Here is a 23,565-nt window from a genome sequence, read left to right as displayed (position 1 = left end):
GTTATTCTGTCCCTATGATCTTGCTGCTTATTGTGCTTACAAACAAATGAATGATGACAAGGACACCTACATGAATGTGAAGTTTACTCTTTCATTGTACTCTGTTAGAAAGCCACATTTAATAGTTCAGAAATACCACTGTTTCTTTCCCAAACTTCAATCTACTGATGGTACAACAACATTAACAGTATATTTCAGTAACACAACTCAGTGTTTCTATTTAAAATTGTTTCAGTCAGTACACTACATCCACATATACTTCAAAAACACTAAACAAACAAGAATGATCCACCATTGTCCTTGATTAAAAATATGTAAATTGTTGCTTCAAAGATGGAACACTCCCTGGCTCTGAAGCAAGAGGACGCCCATCACATCAAAGTACTTCTGCCTGTTATGAAATCAAAGGCCTGTGCTCAACAAAGGAACAACTTTTCACTCAACAGTCTATTTCACTCAGCACTGTCCTTTCTCGCAGATAAAACTTTTATATGTGGCCCAAAAGACATTATTAGATCTTGCTACCAAAAACAGCATGACCCAGTTTAGAATGTGGGTAACTCACACAGAGTCTTCAGCCTGTGGCAATGAGAAGCTTGTAGCAGTAAGATTGGGTGCTGACCTGCAGGGCTGCTGCAGTGTGAAGAGTTACTTAAAATCTCCCTGACACGTCTACGCAGTCATTCACAAAAAAAAACCCACTTACATAATCCACCCATATATGAGGACAGAGGTGTTCTTGTGTTTGTATGAGAGTCAGTTTGTCTGTAGGTAGGGGTAGTGTGGCCACGTTAACCTGTGATTATTCTTGTGTTGACACCGATGTCCTGTCATAAAAGAACGATGCTCAGAGGGTCATCACTTACCTGTTCATCAACGCTGATGGACCGCTGTGCCAGCTGCATACGCAACGATGAGTCAGATGAAGGGCAGGCAGGAAGAGCATGACAAACAGATATGATGCCTGAATCACAAGTGAGTTTAGAAGTCAGAAAATAGCAAGGAATGTTTTAATTCATGAGAGGTTATGGACTGTCACAAATGTGATGGTTATGTGTATTGTTTGTGTCGTCTACCAAAGACTTTAACCTCTCTGCTTTAATAGGAATAAAGGAATTTATTTAGTTTGTTAACTGCCACGATCCTGGGTTCTGTTTTAAATCCTTAGTTTCTTGGTTAGTTTACTGTGATTGTATTTTTTCCTGGTTATGTTACTATAGCATTATTTGTATTTTACTGGTTTGTTTTGGTTATTTTCTGTGTTATTTTTAAAGACCTGTTCCCCTGTGTATTCCTGAGTGTTTTGTTTTGTTTTCCTGCCTTTGTGTGTTCCCTGCTGACTACCTGCTCCGCCCTCATGTGTTTCACCTGTGTCTGATTGTCATCCCTAGCCATGTGTATTTCATTTTTAACTTTTTGTTGAACATTCTTACCTTTTGTGTCTGTGTTTGGGTCCTTCTTCACATTAACACATGACCACCATCTTACACAGAGCACGCCATGTTTCACTAGTGAAGAATGGACAAAATTGGACAGGGAACAGTTAAATTGGTTGTAATCTGCAACTTCACCACAAAGTGTCCCAAATTCTTACACACTGGTCTTTTAAAATCTTATTTTTAAGGTCATGAGCAAATAAGGGCAGGACACTAAACTTTACTTATCTGCCTTCATGTTACCCAAAATCTGACCTTTGAGTTATAGTTTTATGTTCATGTGCTAAGTTCCTTAGTAATTTGGAATTTCGTAATTCCCATTGAAAAATGACAATAGTGAAAATTGCTTAATCCAGACCAAGAAGTTTAATAATAATAAATAATTAATTCATATGGAGCCAACATGCACGTGTGATTTTGTTAGAATATGGGTTTGATGATAAGCCTGAGATAGATAATAAGAATAAAGTGGAGCAGCTAAAGTAATGAGAAGCAAATATGTAATCTCATCATCTTGATTTAATGTGATTGGGAAGTGTTTAAATGTGATTGGCAATCAGTTAGCACATACTGAACTGCATGAGCAGGCTCTCAATCATCATTTAGAGTCAATGATCTGGGATCCCAGTTCTGGGAGACAATGGTAAAATACTGGAATAATTAAAGATTAAAATAAAAATATAAATAATAATACAAATAATAATACATCATTTATGCATAGTTTCAGGTGTTTCTTTGGGCTTCCTTATCATCCATTAATGTTGCACTTCCCATGCACATCCCATAAAATAACCCATAAAGACTGCAAGACATTAAGTGCCCCAGGTGAAGCCCTTTAAAATGGTATTCCTGCTTCTATGTAAAAACTTTCATTTCAAATAACTACCATGGATTTGAGCCAGGGTCGCTTTTTTGCTGAGAGCACAGCTCTCACAGGTAGTTCCATCCAGTGAAAGGCCACTTTTACAGTAAAATGTTTTTCATTATTCTGCAGTGCATATCAATCACGGCTGACCGATGTCTGTTCGCCTTCTGTAGCTCACTGTTGTTGCTGGCATTCTTTGCTATTCCATCAGAATAACAGCTGCTTTTATTCAAGAAAAACGTTTGTTTACTGTAGAAAGTATTTGCTATTATGACATTTGATACACATACACAAGTCTTTTTTTTACTATACTGGTGCCAATAGGGCTCCCACCATGCAAGGAATTCTCTATTTCTACATAGGGCACCAGATCAGGGACATTTTTGCAAAGACAAGCATTTGAGCATCTTTAGCTCAAATGCTATAGATCATATGGTGATGTGACCAAAACATCTGAAACAGCATTGCAAATTACTCCACTGTGACTCATCTCCCTGAGAACAAAAGAATATGTTTTCTGTCCTGCATGGTGACTCACTCACTTTTTTTCCGCCTCCTCTTCTTCTTTCTGTCACTTTCGTTCTTTATCTTTCTTCCTCTTTCCGTATCTCTGTCCACGTTCCTTAGAAAGCATTTCATGCCTGAGCAAAGTGCATCTGCTTATCCTCGTCCATACCTCATTGCCCTGCACATGGCCTGTGGATCTCTGAGAAGCATTCAGTTTTTCCAGTGACTGACCAACTAAAGCTTACCTCAGTTCACCTCGATGCACATGTACATCCATGTGGTGATGGTTACACACATTTAAGGCTTCTACAATGGATAGTACAAAGTTAAATTTTCATCAACCTGCATCACCCACACATCTTGCATATTGCAACATAGTTCATTCAGATAATTTTGTACACGGAAAGATAACAGAGAAACACACACACACACAGGCCTGACTCCCCTCTCACACTCAACTCTACATATGCTGTCTGACGCCTGACATTTGCTGTCCAGCCGTGGTGGAGCAGAGCTGTCATAGCACATCACGTCTGTTTCCTGTCACAATCACACACATCAATCCCTCAGTGACTCCATACAGCTCAATGGCAAAATGCCTGCAGCTGAAGGACAGGAAGAGTTATTCTTTAATAGCTCAGTAAAGAGTCTTTAAAGAGAATATTTGCTTCAAGTTTCAGAAGAGCAGGCTGGAATTCAGACAATGTAATCCGTGGTTAATAAATGAGTACAACAAAATAAGCACAGAGCACACATTAAGAAGTGTAGAAGCAGGTTTGTAGTGTTCCTATATGAAAATCTTTGTTCCACCTCTGTTAAAAAACTTAGCAGCCCATGTGTGTGTGTTAAAAAAAACACACATGAAAGAGTGATTTATTATTTCCACCTCCAACACACATGACTGCTTTTACTGTAGGTGCCAGACATCGGCAGAAGAGAGTGGGTGCAGCAGTGGAGAGGTCTTTTGTGTGACTTTAACATGCTGGTACTGTGGTCAAAAGCATGTGTGCAGACATACTAAAGGCAGCGAGGAGGCTTTTTTGATGTCAGGGTCTTTTGTGTGCAAGCCTCATGGCTTTTAATGAGGCAACCTGCCTCATTATCGTGGCTCTGCGAGGCCCCGACACTGCCACATGGTGGGACCGCCTCTACTCACTGTTCTGAAGCTGAAAATGACAGCAGCTTAGCCCCTCACTGGGAATAGAGGCCAACGGAGTTACCCTTTATAATGACATCCAAGTGACACAGAATTGTACATAGACATATGTTTGGTCAAAGCTAGCCTAATGGGTTATGTCCCATTAGAGTGAAACTTTAAGATGTGAGGCGTGGATTTGGAATTGACTGAGTGGAAATACTCACTAAGTTTTGACACAGAAGTCAGCATTCTCCTCTTCCAGCGCAGCCTCTGTTGTGACTTGCCTCTCATTTTGTTTGGCAGTAATTTGCCGGCACAGTCAGCTGGAAACAAAGGTTCCTCCAGTCATGCCAAGACTGTGGCCGAATTTTAATTTCACCTGGGGATGGCTTAAAAACAGCATGGCCCAGCAGGGATGGAAATATCATCAGCAGAATCAAATTAATTTCACAGTCTTCACAGTCTGCTAAATTCAGATTAACACTATTTCATTACCTATTCTGCAGCTTTCCTTCGGCTACTTTATTGACCTTTCTTAAATTCGCTTGAACTTTAATATGTAAATATCCGTTTGCTCTTTAAAGTAGATTATGTTTTCCCAGCTCTTTTACACTGAGACCCTAATTAACCCTGCTATTATTTAGAGAATTTAATATCACAACTAAAAGCTGCAATTAAAGAATAATAACATTTTAGCACTTTATTTTTTCCCCACTGCGTATTCTTGGTTATGCACTAGGATTGAGAGTAAAAGATTAAGTTAATAGGGCGAAAGTGGAATAAAAAAGCTTGAGAAAAGAATTATTTGTGAATATAAATGGGGCTTATATAGTTTGTATTTGTGCTTATCTCGTTCCCATGCTCAGAAAGTAATAAAAGTCTGCTTAAATAATATAGTAATATATATAATATAATACAAAAGATGTTAAATATGTATGGTGCATTTTTTAAATATCTTTTTAAATCATATATATATATATGGCTTTATAATGCCAACATAGTAAACACAGAACACGCAACTCAGGTGGCACCAGACAGAGAGAGAGCATGGTCTCATCTTCACTTTGCCGACCTGTGAAAAGGACAGGCTTCACATACACAAAGTCAAACACGTCAGTCACACACACACACACACACACAGGAGAAAAAATTAAAACACACACAGAGGGACGAACAGACAAGGACAATCATGCACACGTGGGGGTTCCATTGGGGACGACTGGAGGTGACAAAGTCATAAATAAAACACCAAGACACTTGTATCTGCATAATGAGGCAGATGTACAAAGAAGTATAAAAACAAAAAATATGAGGGTGAAATTTACGTCACACAGTCGCATAAAGCAGAACAAGTCCTTAGTGTCATTCCAGTGGTGGCAATTATCTAAAGAAATCCTAATAAAGTGAAATAATAATGTCGATTAGTTGTATTATTTAAATCAAGTGAGTCACTCTAGCAGGTATCTCGCATCTTTTACCAACCTTTGAGGATGTGAAGCTGTGAGGAGGTTGACTGGAGTCAGGAACACCAGAGGAGACCTGCCCTTGTAGCATTCCTGTCCTCACCCTTATGCAACTTCACACACTCGTGCAAACACTTTCAAACTGCTTTCAAAATAGCCTTCTGTCTGCATTCTGGACCGTTAATGAGTGAACCTCACTTATCTCCAAAATTGTTTGCGTGGGTGTTGATGGCATGCCCGGACTTGCTGCACCCCCCCCCCCTTTCTATACTTAGCCTAGCCAATAGTCACCCAGCTTGTTCTGGATGAAAATTGCGCTCCATTAAAATAGTGTTTGTTGCCCCCAGCAGTAGGCAAGGTGCCGAATGCTAATTGGGTGAGATGTCTGTCAGGAGTCCTCAGCGGGCTGACACCTGCAGGCCATTTACCCAGCACCACCCCAACTCTCTGCAAAGGTGTTTATTTTGGGCGTACAGCCAGTGCCCTTCATGAGCTCCACAATCCTCCGTGTAGACAATTTAGCATCTCACCATACACCAACAAATGACTCGCTCCTGCATCCACAGTCAATTGCATGAATCTGGTATCCAGAAGATTTTGTATGCAAATAGTTTCAGCTTTTAGATGTATATGATTTTACAAGCTCTGTTGATTTTTTCAGTATATAAACCAGTATATGGGGTTCAATGCTTAGGATTTCAATATCCTTGAATAGTTACTAAATAATGTAAAGTTGATCCCTGATGGTGAGAGATGAGAGAGCTACTGTTAATGGAAAATAAACACAGATGGCGTCCCAAACTGCCGAGGACTCCTGATGCAATGTCTGTCAGACGTATGACCTCATGCTGCCCCATTGAGTTACTATTAGAAGTGACATCCCTTGAAAAGTTCGAGGATGAACCGAGTCATTCATAAAGTGCACTTTGATGGTTTGAAATGCCATACTTGTCTTTTTAAGATGTCTCCAGCATGAATCTTTAATTTCCATCCTAAATAATGTGCCATGTTTTATTGATGAGATTCACTTTCCTGTGGAGCTGTGTGCTAATTGGTGGAAGTTGCGCCAAGCTCCTGAGTGGAATGACAGGAGAATAAAAATAAGGTGGATATCTGAAGGTCTTACATGTTGTAACTGCATGAAAACTTTGTCAGAAGTATTGACGGCAACATTTTATGCACACGCTGATATTAATATCATGCACAATGATCTACAAAAAAAATGACATTTATTTTGTCATCCTTGTAAAAGCAGCCAAGATTGCCCTGAAGACATGCAATATTAAGTATTTATTCCAGCAACTGACATAAGAGGAGCAGCAGACAGCACATCAGCTATTATGATCTGAATCACTGAGGGGCCATTTATCAGGAGCAGAGATTTAGTGGCCATCATGGGTCTCATCTCTAACAGTGACTGGTGCCTGTTGTCTAATATTTTATCTGCACTCGAAACTAACAAAAATAAACAGAATAAAAGATTCATCAGTTTGATAACACAGCAGTGATTGTATGTTTGATCAATAATTTAGTGCTCCATTCATCTCAATGGAAGATAACTGTGGCAGCATAAAACTCAGATCAACTTTAATACTGGCTGTGGACAACGCTGACAAGTGCCTGCGTTGTTTTTATGAACACAATAACCTAAAGCTTTCTAGGCCACCAGCCGAGTCCTGGGGCAGAACATTTCATAAAGCTACATGAAAAACAACAGTAAATTGCCTTTATAAGCTTGTGCCGCCCGGAACATACCTGTGGAACGCACTTTAGGCTTCTACAATGGATCAAATGACAATGTTGTATCTGTTTCCCCTGCTGTCTAGAGCAAAATTATATCATTTGTGCCCCTTTTCAACCTCCGGGCAGCCATGACTGATTGATGTCAAAACAGCCCGTCTTCACACTCATCACTCACCTGCTGTGTTGCAAACAACTGAATCCATTTTTTAAACATACATTAAATATATGAATTTTTTTTATGAAGGCAGTTGTTCAATAAGGTGCTGGCGGTGATGTGGTTAAATGCCTGTCTCCGTTAGGATGAAGCTCTGCTTAGTCTGCCGGAACTTCTACTCTTTCTGTGACCTGTAGCAGCAGTCAAAGGGCATAACCGTTACCCACTCCTATGGCAGTTCTACGCCTTGTGACAGAAAATCCACTGGGACTCCTGTTTCCACTGAGTGCTTATGGTCCAAATGACACAAGCTGATGGCTAACATCCAAGGAAGAGTAAATTGTGTGTGGGGAACATCTTGAAAAGCCTTACTTCCCCTGATTTGCATTAGTCAGCATCAACTCCATTCATGCTCTTTGCTGATAATAACATGTATTATTCATTGATAGAAGATGCACCTCAAGATTAAATTATACAATCGCTGTCTTCATCATCATCATCAATCATCTATTTCTGCTTATGCTAAGTGAGATTACATTTTTCTTTAAACCTTTTGGAATGAATGATCTTTGTGTTTGGTTGCATCCTCTTTGGTACCTGCTTTGGAAACTACATACAGGAAGTCTGCAGCATTTTTGAATGACAACCTGGCAATTAGAAACAATCGGCTAATTGCTATACACACTGCTTATACTCACTGACTGAAACCTCCAGCATGATTACCTTGATTAGAGCCATCCATTTGTTTCTGTGCCAGTCAGAGGACAACTTGCAATGTTTCTTTTGGCTTAGAGCACTAATTAGAGCAAAAGTTTATGCATGGCTAATCGCAGGTGTAATCGGCATGAGGTGAGATCAGGGATACACGGTGTTATCTTTGACATCTTCGTTTATCTTTTTTATTCATGAGAACATTGAGAGACCCATGCTTTGGTGGTCATGGTCACAAAACACATCTTGGCGGTCACTGTTGATGTTACAAACATACAGTGTATCTAACAGGCACAGGCTCCTGCCTCCTCTGCAGGGATGTATGGAACCGTGTCAGAGCTGAATCTGGATTTGACCTGTCTACTGCAATATCAGCGCAATAGAACACCGGTGGAGTACGAAGCAGCCTGTTCAGCTCGCTTCAACCCCTCGCTCAGCACCGCTCACCTCACATCGCTGCCCGTCTGCACTGCTGGTTCCACAGCATTCAGTTACTCAACTGCCATGAGCTGAAGTCTGACCTTGAACATGTAACAAGAACCCAAGACCTAGTTCCCTGCAGAAATTCAAGGACAGGACAGTCCAATAAATCATTAAGAGTCATTTAGAGATGTTGGTCTTATGGGGTATGTGTGGGGTGCTAGAAATGTAAATAAACTGTTTCATCCATCAGGATTTCAGTATAAGTAGATTTGTGGTTTCAGTTTCATGTCCAACAACACACACATACAACACACGTTGGGCTGATTGAGGAAGACGAGTCAAATAGGAGGAGAGGAGGAAAATGCTGCTTTGCCTCTGAGACAATAGTAAGTGAAGGGTCTCCCACAAAAGCTTCTACACTGAGAAGCGAACTTCACTCCAGCATGCACATCCTATAGAAAACCAACAAACTCCAGCTCTGTGTTTGGTTCGCTCGGACTGTGTCAGTGTAAATAACCTAGCTCTATCTATTCAGGTGTTACACAGGGTTTAGATATAGATAAGGAAATGAGTTCCCTACACAGTAAAGCCTACATCAAACCTAGCCTGGAGAAAAACTCATCGAAAACAAATAAACTGCTACTGTTTACCTCAGTCCAGCTACATTCTTATCTAAGTTCCCTTCAGGCTGCATTCCACTCCAATTGGATCCGATGACTACACTGACAAATGTCACAATTTACAGTGTGAGAGAATAAAAATCAAACATTCACAGGATACAATCCTCTTTCTTTTACACCTCCTGGCAACTTTTCTACACTGCACTGTTGGGTCTCATTTTGCTTTTTATTCTAAATCTCTGTCACGCTCTGGCTCTCTCTCTTTTTGTGTCACACACACACATGCACATAAACCCCATTGATGTGGGGTGTGCTGCAGGGTGGAACACATCTGTCAAAGGAGCAGATGCCAGTACTGCAGTGTGTGAACTGAGGACAGAGTGTGAGCATGGAGAGCTCTTAACACAGACAACTCACTCCTGATGCTGCATCAGTATGGTTACTGATTTAAGGTGTCTATGCCAATTTAACAAGTTGATTTCTAGTTTTAGTGTCAGACCTTTTCCCATTAGACAGCAGCTCAGGTTTCAAAAAGCTGGACTCGTTGCTTTCCTTACTGAACAGAATATTGATTGATTATTGATGGTCAATTTAAAGCCAATCAATCTGAAGGTAAGGGCTCTGCTGTCCTATAAATCTATAAGACTAATCTATCCTGGACATTTAACATTAAGAGTTAAGCTAGTTTAATGAAGAGTGAAATTGCCCTATGTGTCTTTTGCCTCAGTATAACTCAGTCTGTGGAGCTGGAGTTAAAGTGTTTGTTGTGTAATGTTGTATAAAAGACACTGTCAGAAAGCATCAACAGGACCATATGTAGCGTCTTGTCAACAGTTGGAGGTTGGTCTGCAGGTGGCCAGCTGCAGGTGACGGCGTGGACTGTGACTCAAGCTGCTCTCTTTTATTCTCACGAGCAAGCTGTCACTCCACCGCAGCGGCGCACCACGCGGGGCACTGGGATGACAGGCCGGATACAACTTTCAGCCACATTACATCAGGTTGATGAAGATTCTCAGTCATCCAGGTCATCATACGTAGAGAAGATTGAGGCAAGGCATCTGGACTTGTAGAGTTTTCTAGAAGACGTTTCGCTGCTCATCCAAGCAGCTTCATCAGTTCTAACTGTTTGGTGGGGAAACATGGTTTATATGTGGTTACAGACCTCAGTGGGTGGGTCTGGGTAAAACTTAAATAAACAATAGCACTAAATGTTTCCATACTTACCTGTGATGACTGGGCCAGGTGTGTCTAACGACTGGCTAACGACTATGAAACTGCCGGAGGGGGACTGGTTGACAGCCCTTTGTTCTTACTGTGAGTATGTGCAAACTTCCTGGGAATGGATGGAATCACTGCATTGTATGTGGTAGAAAGATGATGTCTGAGGCCACCACCTCTGTTAAGGGAAGGTTTTTCCAGCTTAACATAGATGGCTTCCTTGACTCCTCTTTCATACCACCTTTTCTCTCTGTCTAAAATGTGAACATTGTTGTCCTCAAAGGAGTGTCCTTTGTCTTTGAGGTGGAGGTGAACAGCTGAGTCTTGTCCTGAGGAGGTGGCTCTCCTGTGCTGAGCCATTCTTCTGTGGAGTGGTTGTTTAGTTTCTCCAATGTACAGATCAGCGCATTCCTCACTGCACTGGACTGCATATATCACATTGCTGTGTTTCTCCCTGGGAATCTTGTCCTTCGGGTGAACCAGTCTCTGTCTCAGTGTTGTCATAGGTTTGAAATGGACCGGGATGTCATGGTTGTTGAAGATTCTGCGGAGTTTCTCTGATACTCCTGACATATCAGAGAAACTCCGCAGGATCTTCAACAACCATGACATCCCGGTCCCGGTCCAACTCTACAAGTCCAGACGCCTTGCCTCAATCTTCTCTACACATTACATCAGCAACATCACACAAAGTCACAGCTTTTATGTTCGCTCTGTACCTTGATTTTGCTGCAAAGTGGCTGAACCACATATCCATGTCCACATCTGTGGTGTTCAGAGAGGACCCAAATGCAGCTAAACAAAAACCCAAAACATCCAAAACGAAATGTGAACAAAACATGTGAAAGAAAATCAGCAAACTAACCAAAGATCAAACAGCAAACTGAGTACAAAAGTAAAGGAAAGACAAAGAGAGCACGGGGTGTAAATGCAAAGAGGGTTAACAAGACACAGGTGGAATCAATCAGGGTGGGGCAGGTGATCAACAAGGGGGGAAACAGTAAATTACTATAATAATTCCACATGCTATTTTTCTAGTTGCCATTAGACTCCATAAGTTGTTAAACTTGGAAAACTGCTAAGCCGACACTCAAGGATGCAAGGGACAACTCAAAATTCTCCTCTTTCCCTTTATTTAGAAGTAGGTTTAAAGGAATTATGGGTTGATAACCTTTTGAATTTCATTTCATTTTTTTAACATTCAACTTGAATTTCCTATGTATGCATTTATCTGTTTATTAAGTCCAGTCTTTACCAGTTGAATCTTGTTGAAGTGAGGGTCTGTTGACAGACCTGTGTTTGACCTGTGTTTGACCCTTTGTTCCCAAACATTTCCTTGTGGGTAGCAGCTTAGAAAAAAAAAACCTACCACAGGAAGTGGAGTTCAGGAAGTTCAGCAGTCAATACATTCCCCCACTGCCCCCTGCAGGTTAGGAGGGTTTGTGTGAGACACTTTTTTGTGACGTGACACCTGCCACTTGACCTCCTGATTTTTGAATCCAGGGAGGTCACAAGAGCTGTGGATGAGTGATATCATCATTCTTTTCTTTCTTCCTTTGGCCCTGTTTCCCAGTTGGGACTGGATAACTGGTGACGGTTCCAACATGTACATCCCTGATGATTCCCTTCTTCTCAGCGTTGACTATTCTGGCAGGTTTATACTGACCCTTCAAAGCATTTTGGTCAGCCAACCAGACAACATCTCCCACCTCCACATTTCTTGATGTGACAGTAGTTTTTCTGTGTCTTTCCTCTGTGCTCTGCCTGTTTCCATCTTCCTACATCTAACTGTCTACATAATTGATATAAGTCCACAGTCCATTTACTCATATAGATTCTATAACGAATGAAGTCAAACCACCTCAAAATCCTTATTCCTTCATGTATAACCTCTCTGCCTGTTCTCAAATTTTAGCAGCTTTCATTTGTTCTTGATGACTCCTTGTGCTTTTTGATTGACTGAATTTTCAGTTTTATGTTATTGAAGCTTATTTTTGTGTTAAATTCTTTGTTTGGGTCCAGTCTTAACGTGATGTGCAAAGTGTGGAACAAAATAATCTATATATTAAATAAATAGGTTTCAGCCAGTTACCTTCAAAGAATCATCTCATACAGTGAGTGTATGATTCACTTCATTTTAACATTAACTGAAACATATTGTTTCCTATCTGCACATCACACATCACAATTATATACATAAAGACAAACCAGCAGTGAAACAATAAAGTTTATATTTTATGATGTTTTGTTTGTTGTGAAACCCTTTTATGCCTGACCCCCGAGCAGGGACTTTAGGCGACAGTGGCAGGACAACAGGAAGAACCCTTGAACACGATAGTAACAGGTGGTAACAGGATGTCACCATGACATCATTGTGGCGTTGTGTTACCAAACCAAGCTGAAACATGTGAATAAATAAAACAAACAAAAGGAGAGGACTCTTCTTTTTGTGCCTGCATCAGACTTGAAACTATAAGAGTATGGAAGTTGATATATGTGTTTAATGATTTGAGGGCTTAATTGTTATTTTATGTAAAGAACAGCTTTCCACAGCTTTCATTAAGATTGCTCATAACACTGATACTGTACATTATCATTTCCTCCTGACGCCTCCATAGCTGCATGATATGCTAAATGATGTAGGAGTCACTTTGCTTTGTAGAGCATAGAATATAGCATATGAAACTTTAAACTGAGGTCGGGCTGAGATTAAACAGCACACTTAAAATTAAATATTTACAAAACTGTGACAGTTACAGGTTTTCAAAACAATTAGTGAAGAACTTAGCTTTTTAATGTTGTCATCACAGTTCTGCTGTGTGAGAGAATAATGGCAGTGACTCCATTTTTTTTATTAATTTTAAAAGTCTGTTTCACTCACTGCACGCTGGGACCATAAAAACCAGTCAGCATGCCAGAGCTGTTACAGGCAAAAGCTGAGGAATTGAGGAGGCAGAGTTGCTCTCAGCAGCAGGCTGCTGCACTGTGTGGTGCCTGAGGTGTGGTGACATGATGTGAGCTGACAGATGGCACCATGGGTAATAGGGCTAAAACTCTCTTCATGCAGCCTGCTGAGGCCTCGTCCTACCTCTCTGACCAACCAGAAGATCACACCTACTCAGCTACTGCTTATTTATTACCACACTGTAATTAGAGGTCACAGCTGTGATGTACTTTTGAAGTTTGAGGCGACTGAATTAACTTATATGTAAAGCCCAAAAAAACACCACAGGTATTTTTATTTTGTTTTTTTTAAGATGTGAATTAGAGGCAGATGTTGTGAAGTTGTGGGCCAGATATTATGTAAACGATAAACAGTACTGCACACACATACACTGAGCATTTCTTGCATTGATTTCTTTATTTTTTTTCCCATCAAAAGAAATGCACAGATCAGCAAAGCTATAACATACAAATGGCCATACAATAGCAATTCTTTTTTTGTTCTCGTTTGAGTGTCTTTTAAGTTCTGTTGTGTCATTTATACACTGTGTATCGTGAACATTTGCAGTTATGCTGCATTCAGCAACAAAATAAAATCATACCGATGCTGCTGTTCAGCCACAAACTACATATCTGGACAGCTACTTGGAAAACTACTGTACTTACATACAATAAAGAAAAAACAAAGGTTTTGCATAGCTTCATTGTAATGTAGTTACAGTACTGTAAGGCACTTCATGAAGAAATTTAGGCATTTATAACCCTACATAACCTTTTCATTCTACAAACTTCACCTCAATATGCAGTGTCACAACATCTTTATCACATTTTTTTTGCACACAACTATACTCCTCTGCTTTTCTTTTGGCATTAAGTCTCAAGTTCAACATTCATACATTGTGCATAATATGACTGACACATTGTCCCATAACCCCACACAACCCAGTGTTTCTCAAAAAGACAAAAGAAAAGAAAAAAAGAAATTGTGCAATGATTTGGGGTTATGTGGAGTAAAAGGCAACACGCTGTCAAAAATGAGTCCCAAATCTAAAAGAAAAAAACTAAATGTCCGGGTGAGTTACAGGTCATTTCCTGGTAGAACACCGACTGTGACAAGGGTACACCCGGTATGAGGAGTAGAGACATCTCTCCTTTTTAGATAAAAACATAGTTTTTTTTTTCTCTCCTCAGTCAAAAGTAATGCTGGGGTGACTGTGTGTTTGTGTGTGTTGTAGTCCAGCAGCTGGACATAGGACTACATCCACCAGCAGCCCCATTGCATGTGACAGACGAATGAAGGATGCATCTATCCAAGCTGATCTTCGTACTGTTTGCGGAAGCAATCTCCAGCTGGGAAGAAATCCCAGCAGCGCTCCTGATACATCTTCCACACATACGACTCCTGGACATGAACACATATCCAAATTCAGACTTAAAATAAGTTAAGTATAAGCTGAACAAATTACTATTTTTGTGGCTCAGATAGTAGAGCGGTTGTCCACTGTGGGGTTGGCAGTTTAATTTCCCCACCCCGGCTGCAAGCCGATGGGTCATGGAGTAACACACTTAACCCTATGCACCACAGGTGTGTGTGCAAAAGGGTAGATGTGATGTAGTGTAAAGCCCTTTAAGTACCATTGAGCATATATAAAATTGCTATATCAATACACACCATTTACCAATGAGAACTGTTAAATACATTTTAAATACACTGTGAAAGGTGAAAGGTTAAATGGATCCACAAATAATGTCCACAGCCTTGTCAGCTTGTGGTGCTCAGAGTGGCCTTGATTTTCTTAAGTAACTGGGGCATGATGTCTGGAAAGAGATTTCTGAATTCAGTTGTATATTTCTGGCACTTTGAAGTCCATAAGGCCAGAGCTTTTTAGTTCCATTTTATCAGAGAGAATGTCTAATATGTCCAAAACTGTGCAGAGAGATAAAAAGTACTGCAAGGCAAATGGAATATTTAAGTTTTGATGGCAATTGATTTTGTTTTTTCATGGTCAAATTCATCAAAAATGTACTTACTGTGGTCTCATTGTATTCTTACTCTTCACATGCCCCTGCCCTTTGTCAAGCTACTGCTAGGTCAAATGTCAGGAATGACTAAACTGATCAGAATCCATCAACCCATCCATCCATCATATTGATTTAAACCACACAACAAATTAATCATCCTGGCTTGTGTCCAATACATACAATGTCTGTGAACACCACCCCCTATTTTCCAGACATTTTTTATTGGATCAAATTAATAGAAAGACAACAGTGTAGAATAATACTGTACCTGGCCAGTGTGCTCTGTCTCATCCTTGTTGATAAGGTACATCAGGAAAAACCTGTAAACGAACAGCACAAGAAGCTTTTACATCACCAGCACCACAGCGTCACTGACACATTGGATGTGAACACAGGAAATGTCACATTCTGTGTTATCAAGAGGCCTCACAATTTCTGACGCAAGTGTCTAAACAAAGTAACAACACCACCACCTCCATCACTGAATCACCTGTTGTTTCCCAAATCAAGTGTAAATGGCAATGGGCCGCTGTATCTCAGTGGGCATCACAGCATGCCAAATCATGATGAATACTGTATGAGAGCACGCTATCGCAAACCTATTTTCCAATAAAGTTCATGGCATTAAATAGTAATGAAGCAACATAATGAGGTCGCTCTCATATCCTCCAGCCAGCTGACTGTGAGAGCAAATGGACTGAGACTTTCTATTGTCGCTGGCATTATACAGGAACACTGGCTAAGCGGGGAGCGTGTGGGGGAAACACAGAGGCAGATGGAAGGAATACCTAAAGGGATGTAGTGTTCTGGATCGTTGCAGCTTTGGCTCTAATACTGCGGTAATGGGCTAAAGCCATCAATCATGTGGTTAAATTACAGCAAAGAGACAATACATGTTGGGGAGAGAAGGTGATAATGATCACCATAGCTACTTGTAATGCAATTTAAAAAAGGAAAAACATAAAGATACTTACAAGTAGTTGGCCAAATTGTGCTCTTGTAAGGTGTGTGTCTCAAAGCCGTGGGGGGTTGTGTCAAAGTAGTCATTACCGATCCCACAAATGAAGCATTTGGTCTGAGGACAGAAAATCAAATCATTTAAAATATACAACTTTTAATGGTCCACTGTTTTGGTTTCATCAGTTTGCAGGCTGTAGCTAGTGCAGCTCAGCCTTGTGTTGTGTAATGGCTCTGAAGGGTGCTTTTCAAAGTCTGAGAGAACATGATTGTGTCATTAGGAGTTTTAAGAGAGGACATTACATTTTTTTCTCAACCATAATGATGCAAATTTACACAAACATTAAAATAAATATTCATTTTTCCATGTCAGTGCACAGCTTGTTCTATACGCCATGAGAGTACAAGTCTATTTAATGCTACAAGCATGTACATGCCCACCTCCATGAACATTATTGGCTTGTTATCATCCCTCATTAATAAACAGTTATTTGGGCAAACAAGCAAAACTGGGAAATCCAGAATAGTAGCAACCAATCTTCCTCTTCCTCCACTTCAAACATGTTCGCATAAACTGCTAGTTCTGCCGCTGTTCAGTAGAAAAACGTCTTCAAAACCTGTGTATGTGCATGTGACCCCTTTGGCACTCCATAAGCAAGTGTGGATGAGAATGAAATATCCTCTCACCTCCATGTCCTCCTTGACTTGCTCTTGCTGGTCTCTCAGCTCTCCAAAGGCATCAATGATTAAACCTGCAACCACAAAGGAGTCGGCTTCTTTGCATTTGTGGGAATAATCAAGGCAAAAAGCAGGCAGGATGCCTCATTTCAATACTGATAGTGAAATTTGGTTGGTTAAATCTTGGAAGCGTGATCTTACCCTGGATTATGGCCAAGAGGATGACAATAACAAAGAAGAAGAAGGTGATGTCAAAAAGGATGCGGTAGAGCTCATAGGGGTCACCAGCTGGGTCTTCAATCTCATCTCCGATGCCCCCTCCAGCTCTCACACCGACGTACATGTGGAATAGGTAACACTGTGTGAAACGCAGAGGGAGGGTCGCTTTATTTTGAAGCTGAGCATCAACCTGTGGGTGAGCTTGAATAATGGGTACAATGGATGAATGTATTTTACCGTCATCATGTCATCACACTTCATGTCTGGCTCATCCTCATCCTCACTCTTGTTGTAAAACTTCCTAAAGAAGTTGAAAGCCACCACGGTGTAGAGATAGACCACCACTGCCAGCAGGCCCACCGTCAACACCAGCTGCAGAGAATCACAATTGGTCAGGAAACAAAAAGGCCTTCACACACAGGTTTTCTATTTACATACTTTGGCTGGCACCACAGTGAACGCAGCAGGGGCAGAGCTGCAGGCTTTGATGTTTTCTATTAAAAAACCCTCTCGAGGAACACAATAGGATTGCCAAAGGCAAAATGGGGCAAATGGGAGAAGAGAAATTTCAAGTGGGAGAGATGAAAAAGTTCAGAGCAGTAATCGATCTCACATCACTTGCTTATTTATAGTAAACAATGAAGCAGTCCATTATTTCCCATAAACTTCTGACACTGATGTACCTGTGCACCTAAACAGCAACGACATCGGAAGCTGCAGTAAACAGCATTCGGATTGACAACATGATTGATCAGCCCATGGGCAGTTGAGTCTGGGAGGTGTCGCGGAGTCCTTGCGGCCTCGCCATTTTGGTGTATTGTCACCCGTGGAGACTGAGGTGACATTAAAATTTGATTTGTGCCTCTGGTCACTTGACATGAGAATCATTGCAAGAGCTGACAGTCCGAATGGGATTTAAATGAAGGCCTTTGAGCCATTTTAACTCAAATGTCAAAGCATACTGAGTGCATCTAAATTCCTATTTTTGAACGGCATTCTAAAAATGCCACCACTGGGGCAGGGACACGCACACTGTAATAAACCTGCCTGTGGTTATATTACAGCCTCAGGCTCTGCAGTGACCCCTGCTGTTTGGAAGACGACCTGCATCCTATTCATTCTTCTTACCTGTTTGCCATTATGTGTGACAGAGGAAAGGATGGTGCGGAGGGTTTTGAAGCCCATTGCAATGTCCAACAGGTGAGCGGCAAAGAAGAAGTTGTTGTAGTGGCCCAAGATGGACATGGTGGTGTACCACACCAGATACAGGAATGACTAGTGAAGAAACAAAACTGATCAGAATCCATCAACCCATCCATCCATCATATCGATTTAAACCACACAACAAATTAATCATCCTGGATTGTGTCCAAACTTACATTGTCTGTGAACACCACCCCCATTTTCCAGACGTGGTACTTTGTATCGATTGAGCTCAACCTGGCAACAGAGAAAAGTTGATATGAAGGGCTCATATTTTCAATTTGACCTCTATTTTTGCCTCAAGCACTTCTAGCCTGTCTGCTATTCATCAGTTTAATCTCTCACCATGACACCAGTGAAGCCTCCTTGGCAACAGTCTCCTTAGTGGGGTTGAAATCCAGGGCACTTTTGTCCAACCCCAACAGCTCTGCTATCCTCTCCGCTCCATACAGATCTCCATATTTTTTAATCACCTACAAAGAACAACAACACAAAAACACAAGCGAGAGTGGCGCTGAAGGTAACATTTACAATGTATCGCTACATCTTGTTTACAGCTTGTGTGCATAACAGATTAATCTGGAATAACATAAGCCACTTACTTTGCGTTTGACAAATTTGTCCCAGTAGTTGTTGGGAAAGGAACTGATAAAAGCAGCAAAAAATAGATCAGCATTAAACCTTTGTTTGCAAAGGATTATGACTCAGAGTTAAATAAGTTCTGTGGCTGACTCACGGAGTGTTGATGACGAGTCTGTCCCACTGTCCTTTAATGTCGTCATCGGACGGCTGCTCAGTTATGTAGAGGCCCGCAAACTCCAACTTTCTCGCAATCTCCTTTTCCCGTTTGAACACAACCAGAGGCACCTTGGACACAGAGGGAGTTCAAATCCACAATATAATAATGGATTTATTCCTACAGTAAATCCAAAAGTGCACGATGCTACTTTACCTTCAGGTAGTAGTATCCAACTACACACAGGAAAGAAATAATGGTGTGCAGTATAGCCAGACAGCGGAGTGTCGGTGCCATGTAACCCGTGCTCTCTTGCAGGACAAAGTACTCAAGAGCTCCTTCATCTTCCTCCTCCACAGTGCGACCTCGGCCATTCCAGGGGTCTTCATCATCTGAGTAATCACCAGTGACCTGACAGACATTTTTTAAAAATGTAATAGAGCATATAAAACACTCTGGAAGCAGTGCACATATGCAGCTTAGCTTACCTTGTAGAAGAGAAGAATGAAGTTGATAGCAAAGGCAACAAAAAGAGCCAAGAAGCGTAGGTTGTAGAAATTCCTGGCCAGGTAGTTCTGTGCAAAATGATTTGTAAGTGAGCTGTACATCTGCAACAACCACAATGTGCAGTTTAAATGTGAAAAGATAGCTGACCAGCATCTTTGTCTGGTAGATTTCCAAGCCGGCAAAGAAGCTGGCCATGAAGGCCTCTGGTGGTTCTTTCCTCAGGCCGAGCCTCTTCTTCGGGGCTTTCTTTTCCTCCACTGAGGGTTCTGGAGGGGCTTCGTCTTTGGCCTTGTCGTGGTCTTTCTTCTCACCATCCTCAGAGCTGCAAGCATGAATTCTGTTTAACAGACTGATTTAAGCCGATAACAAGACATCCATCTCTATTCTAGTATTTGTAAGAAACCAGAGTTAAATATGTGACAAGAGACAACATCTGCCATGTCACTGAATGAACAAATGACACTTACTCTCCTTTCTCTGAATCAGATTTGTATTCCCCGTTTGCAGCCCTCTTCTTTGCAGCCAACTAAACAAACAGATTATTGGTTCATTGTTAATTATAAAGTAACTTACAGATATGCTCAAGACTCCTCATAATTAAACTGGGTTACTGACCTGGGCTTTTTTCTGTTTGACAGCACTGGCTATTGATGGAGCATCTCCAACCACCACTTCAGATACATCCCCCAAACCTGGCTCAGACCCGTGTTTGCCCTCTTTCTTAGGCTGTATGTTGAGCAGCTCAGCCATCAGGTCTGCTTCGGCTGCGTTCCCCTGAGCCATCTGACCCATCTCGGCCAACGCAGATGCTTCACTCGCCTCCATTTTCTCTGTTTCCAACACATCTCCGTGGATTCCAAACTGTGTGGGATCTGGCATATTCCCCAAAATATCTGTCACCTTCATGTTCTTTGCCCCTTCAACGAGGCCACCTCCAAACATGGTGGTCCACAGTATATGGAAGAAACCCCAAACTAGACTGTAGACAAAGTGGAAGAATCCGGTGATGATCATCCAGAAGAAGGAAAAGAAGCCTCGCACCATCTCCCTCACACTCATCTTCCTGAACCTCCTGTACTGCCGCCTCATGCTTTTGAAAGTGAGTAACTGGCGGAAGTGAGAAAGGCTTTTTCTCATGGAGATGCAGGCAACTGTAAACGCAGAGGAAGACTCCATCATCATGCTTTCCTCCTCTTCCTCTTCTTGATTCTCCACTACACTCTGGTTGTCATCTTCATCCTCTTCTGCACGCTCCACAGGGTCCGGCTCTGAAATCTGAGAAGCCAGCTGCATCTCAAAGATGGTGTCCTCGCAGAAGTTGACAAACAGTTCCATCTTTTCGCTCTCCCCACCTTCATTTACCACGTCGAAAATAAACTGCCGCTTTGACTCCTTCACCTGAGGTTTCTCCCACTGTGTTCGGCTTGACTCGCTGATTTCAAAGTAGACCCTCTCAATGCGCTTGGCTCCACCCATGATCTCAATACGACCCAAGAAAGGTTCAAAGTAGCTGAGAACACTTTCAGCCAGGTCAAGGAAGGTTGAGAGGCGAGCATCGTGAGGCATATGCTCTGAGAGATTGGTTAGCAACACGGCTACATTAAAGCCGATGTCCTTAGCTGGTTCGTGAAATCTCTCCACAAACTGCATGTAGCTGAACAAGTCGTTCTCATCAGCCTCGGCACAGGAGAGAAGGAACTCGATCTCAGACTGAGAATACTGTTTCTGGCTCTCCATGGACTTCTGGAAATCCTTTTTTGAGATAACCCCTTTGCATTCGGAGTCATACTCTTTAAAGCTGTCTGAGGTGGTCAAGTCCTTTAACTTGAGGAACATGTCAAAAAACTTAAGGATCATTTCCACATTGCTGGAAGATTCCACCAAAGTGTCGACCATCTGTTTGCCGATAGTTCCATTGACAACATTACCTGTGAAGTCATAATTCACACATTAAGAAGCAACACTCCCTGTGCAGATGAAGCAAATGTGCTGTGGTAAACAATGGGTTAAATTCCAAGGAAACAAACTGCTGCTGGCAAACACTGCGTGATGTCATCGAAATAAATAAATAAATAAACCTTCAAGAAGTGAGAGCATCATGACAATCATGTCCTTCTGCAGGTCCAGCAGCTCCTTCAATAATTCAATCTGACTGGAGTCCTGTTAGAGAAAAGCAGAAAAGGAAACCTTGTGAGTCACACTACACTTTATCTCAGACCACTGATGGCCTGCCTGTAAGGGTACTGCCGTCATCTTTAATATCTCTGAGTTGCATCTGGAGAGAGAGATCAAGGCTGCCTCAGATTGTAGGGACCCACAATGGCCCTGCTGAGGCCCAGAAGGTCCTTCTAGGTAGCATCCATCCATCATCACCAGGGTTGATGTTATTTCACTGTCTAGGAGCAGATGGCTAGGTCAGTCTGACTCATTTAGGGTCTCAGTGCAGCCTTTATTTTACACGACATAAATTCAAAACCTTCCACGTGTGTTCCTTCATCCTGGCTTCTACTCAGACCCAGCCCTTTGTGATGACCATGAGATGAAGTTAGGTGGCTGGATTTTATCCGACTCATGGCTTATTGGGCATATCTTAGATGGAGTGATACATCATGCAGCTGAGTGGAATGGCATAGAGTCTGTAATTGTACTGCAATAGCCTGAGGTTATCATTGAGCCTAGAGAGACCCCTTGTGGTGACAGATAAAATTGCTGTATTTTTTATTATTATTTATAGTCCTGCATTCTCAAAAGGATCAAAAACACTGATTTACTGCAGACATGAAGAACATACCTGGGATAACTTCATCTGCATGTTAGCAAAAACATGCAAGAACCCCACCACTGCATCCCACAGCCTGCTGTGAGCTAAACTCTGCTGATTCCCTATGCATGGACCCTGGAGCACACAACAAAGAGTATATCAGAGCACCGGCAGATCATTCATATACTGCAAATGTGTGACAGTGCATTGTGATGTGTACCTGTATATACTCTGTTAAAGAGTTGAAGACCTGTTTGGCCACTGCTAGTGCTCTGGAGAAGTTCCTCTGGCCAGCTTCATCAATAATATCCTTACCGGAGTAGTACCAGTAAAAATCACTAATGGACTCCTATGAGAAGAACAAATACATGAATGACTTTTTCAAAGCAATCTGAAGCTTTGTCTGCAACAATGTGATACCTGGAGTCTCAGCAGGTAATCCACAGTACTAATAATAATGTTGACAGTAGTTGTGTTTCCTGTCTGTGTCCTCAGGAAGTTCTGAAAATCTATAAAAAAAAAGATCAAATGCACATAATCAGGCCTTTAAACCTCTAAAACCATACATAAAGTTTTCACTTAGAGTATGGAACCACCTACCATTGTTGTGGCCCTCACAGAGAAGCTGCAGAAACCTAAAGAGATCCTTAGTGAACTCATCGTTCTGTAGTACCTTGGAACCTAAGGACAGCAAATGAGATTAACCATCCTTTCTTGTCATAACAAGGTCAGAGACGCATCATTTTAATGTCTGTACAGGCATCCGAGCTTGCATAGCTTTCCTTATACAGCTGCTATCTTATATGGACTATACTGAGGGTTATAAACACAGACTAGGTAAAGTGCACCATTTCATAAATAAAAACAAGAGTTCACATTAGGGATAAAACTTTGTTGTTTCATACGAGCAAAGCTTTGTTGTTTTGCACAGACAAAGCTTTTAGAGGTTTATTTGGTAAAACATACGCTGGTTAGTATCAGCAAAAATAAGAAACATAAAGGGTCCCACACAAATAACAAGCACTTGTTGGAGAAGTAGTGGAAAGATTTGTGTCAGTTTGCAGCACCTCACCATGGACTGAATAATCTATAAAGATGTCATAGGCGCATGCATGCGTTCCTTCAGTCCAGGATACAAATACGGTGGGTATATTGCATTCAAGGCAAGGGAAGCAGGGACAGAGGCAGTAAAGGAGGGGAGGTGGGGGATAAGAAGAGGGAGGAAGGAGTTGAATGGACAGCACTCAACATGTCAGCATTG

The 23,565-nt window shown here is 41.5% G+C and overlaps 1 protein-coding gene across 1 annotated transcript in view; it reads right to left on the bottom strand.

Moving 5' to 3' along the window:
- Nucleotides 1–14,319: 14,319 nt before the first annotated feature.
- Nucleotides 14,320–23,565, bottom strand: part of LOC114427776 (ryanodine receptor 3) — an 84,171-nt gene continuing 74,925 nt past the window's right edge. Inside the window, exons 87-107 of the mRNA XM_028395992.1 lie at nt 22,905–22,985; nt 22,725–22,813; nt 22,525–22,653; nt 22,335–22,439; nt 21,622–21,703; nt 20,159–21,471; nt 20,011–20,069; nt 19,691–19,865; nt 19,525–19,611; nt 19,253–19,447; nt 19,037–19,167; nt 18,903–18,945; nt 18,646–18,773; nt 18,477–18,537; nt 18,226–18,372; nt 17,335–17,469; nt 17,080–17,236; nt 16,888–16,952; nt 16,218–16,318; nt 15,512–15,563; nt 14,320–14,623 (exon numbers count right to left, since the gene is read on the bottom strand). Of these exons, the coding sequence (XP_028251793.1) occupies nt 14,528–14,623; nt 15,512–15,563; nt 16,218–16,318; nt 16,888–16,952; nt 17,080–17,236; nt 17,335–17,469; nt 18,226–18,372; nt 18,477–18,537; nt 18,646–18,773; nt 18,903–18,945; nt 19,037–19,167; nt 19,253–19,447; nt 19,525–19,611; nt 19,691–19,865; nt 20,011–20,069; nt 20,159–21,471; nt 21,622–21,703; nt 22,335–22,439; nt 22,525–22,653; nt 22,725–22,813; nt 22,905–22,985 (3,431 nt within the window). The 3' untranslated portion in view covers nt 14,320–14,527. The remainder of the gene's footprint in view (nt 14,624–15,511; nt 15,564–16,217; nt 16,319–16,887; nt 16,953–17,079; nt 17,237–17,334; nt 17,470–18,225; nt 18,373–18,476; nt 18,538–18,645; nt 18,774–18,902; nt 18,946–19,036; nt 19,168–19,252; nt 19,448–19,524; nt 19,612–19,690; nt 19,866–20,010; nt 20,070–20,158; nt 21,472–21,621; nt 21,704–22,334; nt 22,440–22,524; nt 22,654–22,724; nt 22,814–22,904; nt 22,986–23,565) is intronic.

Source organism: Parambassis ranga, chromosome 22 (genome assembly GCF_900634625.1).
Source record: "Parambassis ranga chromosome 22, fParRan2.1, whole genome shotgun sequence".
Lineage (NCBI taxonomy): Eukaryota > Metazoa > Chordata > Actinopteri > Ambassidae > Parambassis > Parambassis ranga.
This window is presented reverse-complemented; position numbering and strand designations above follow the sequence as displayed.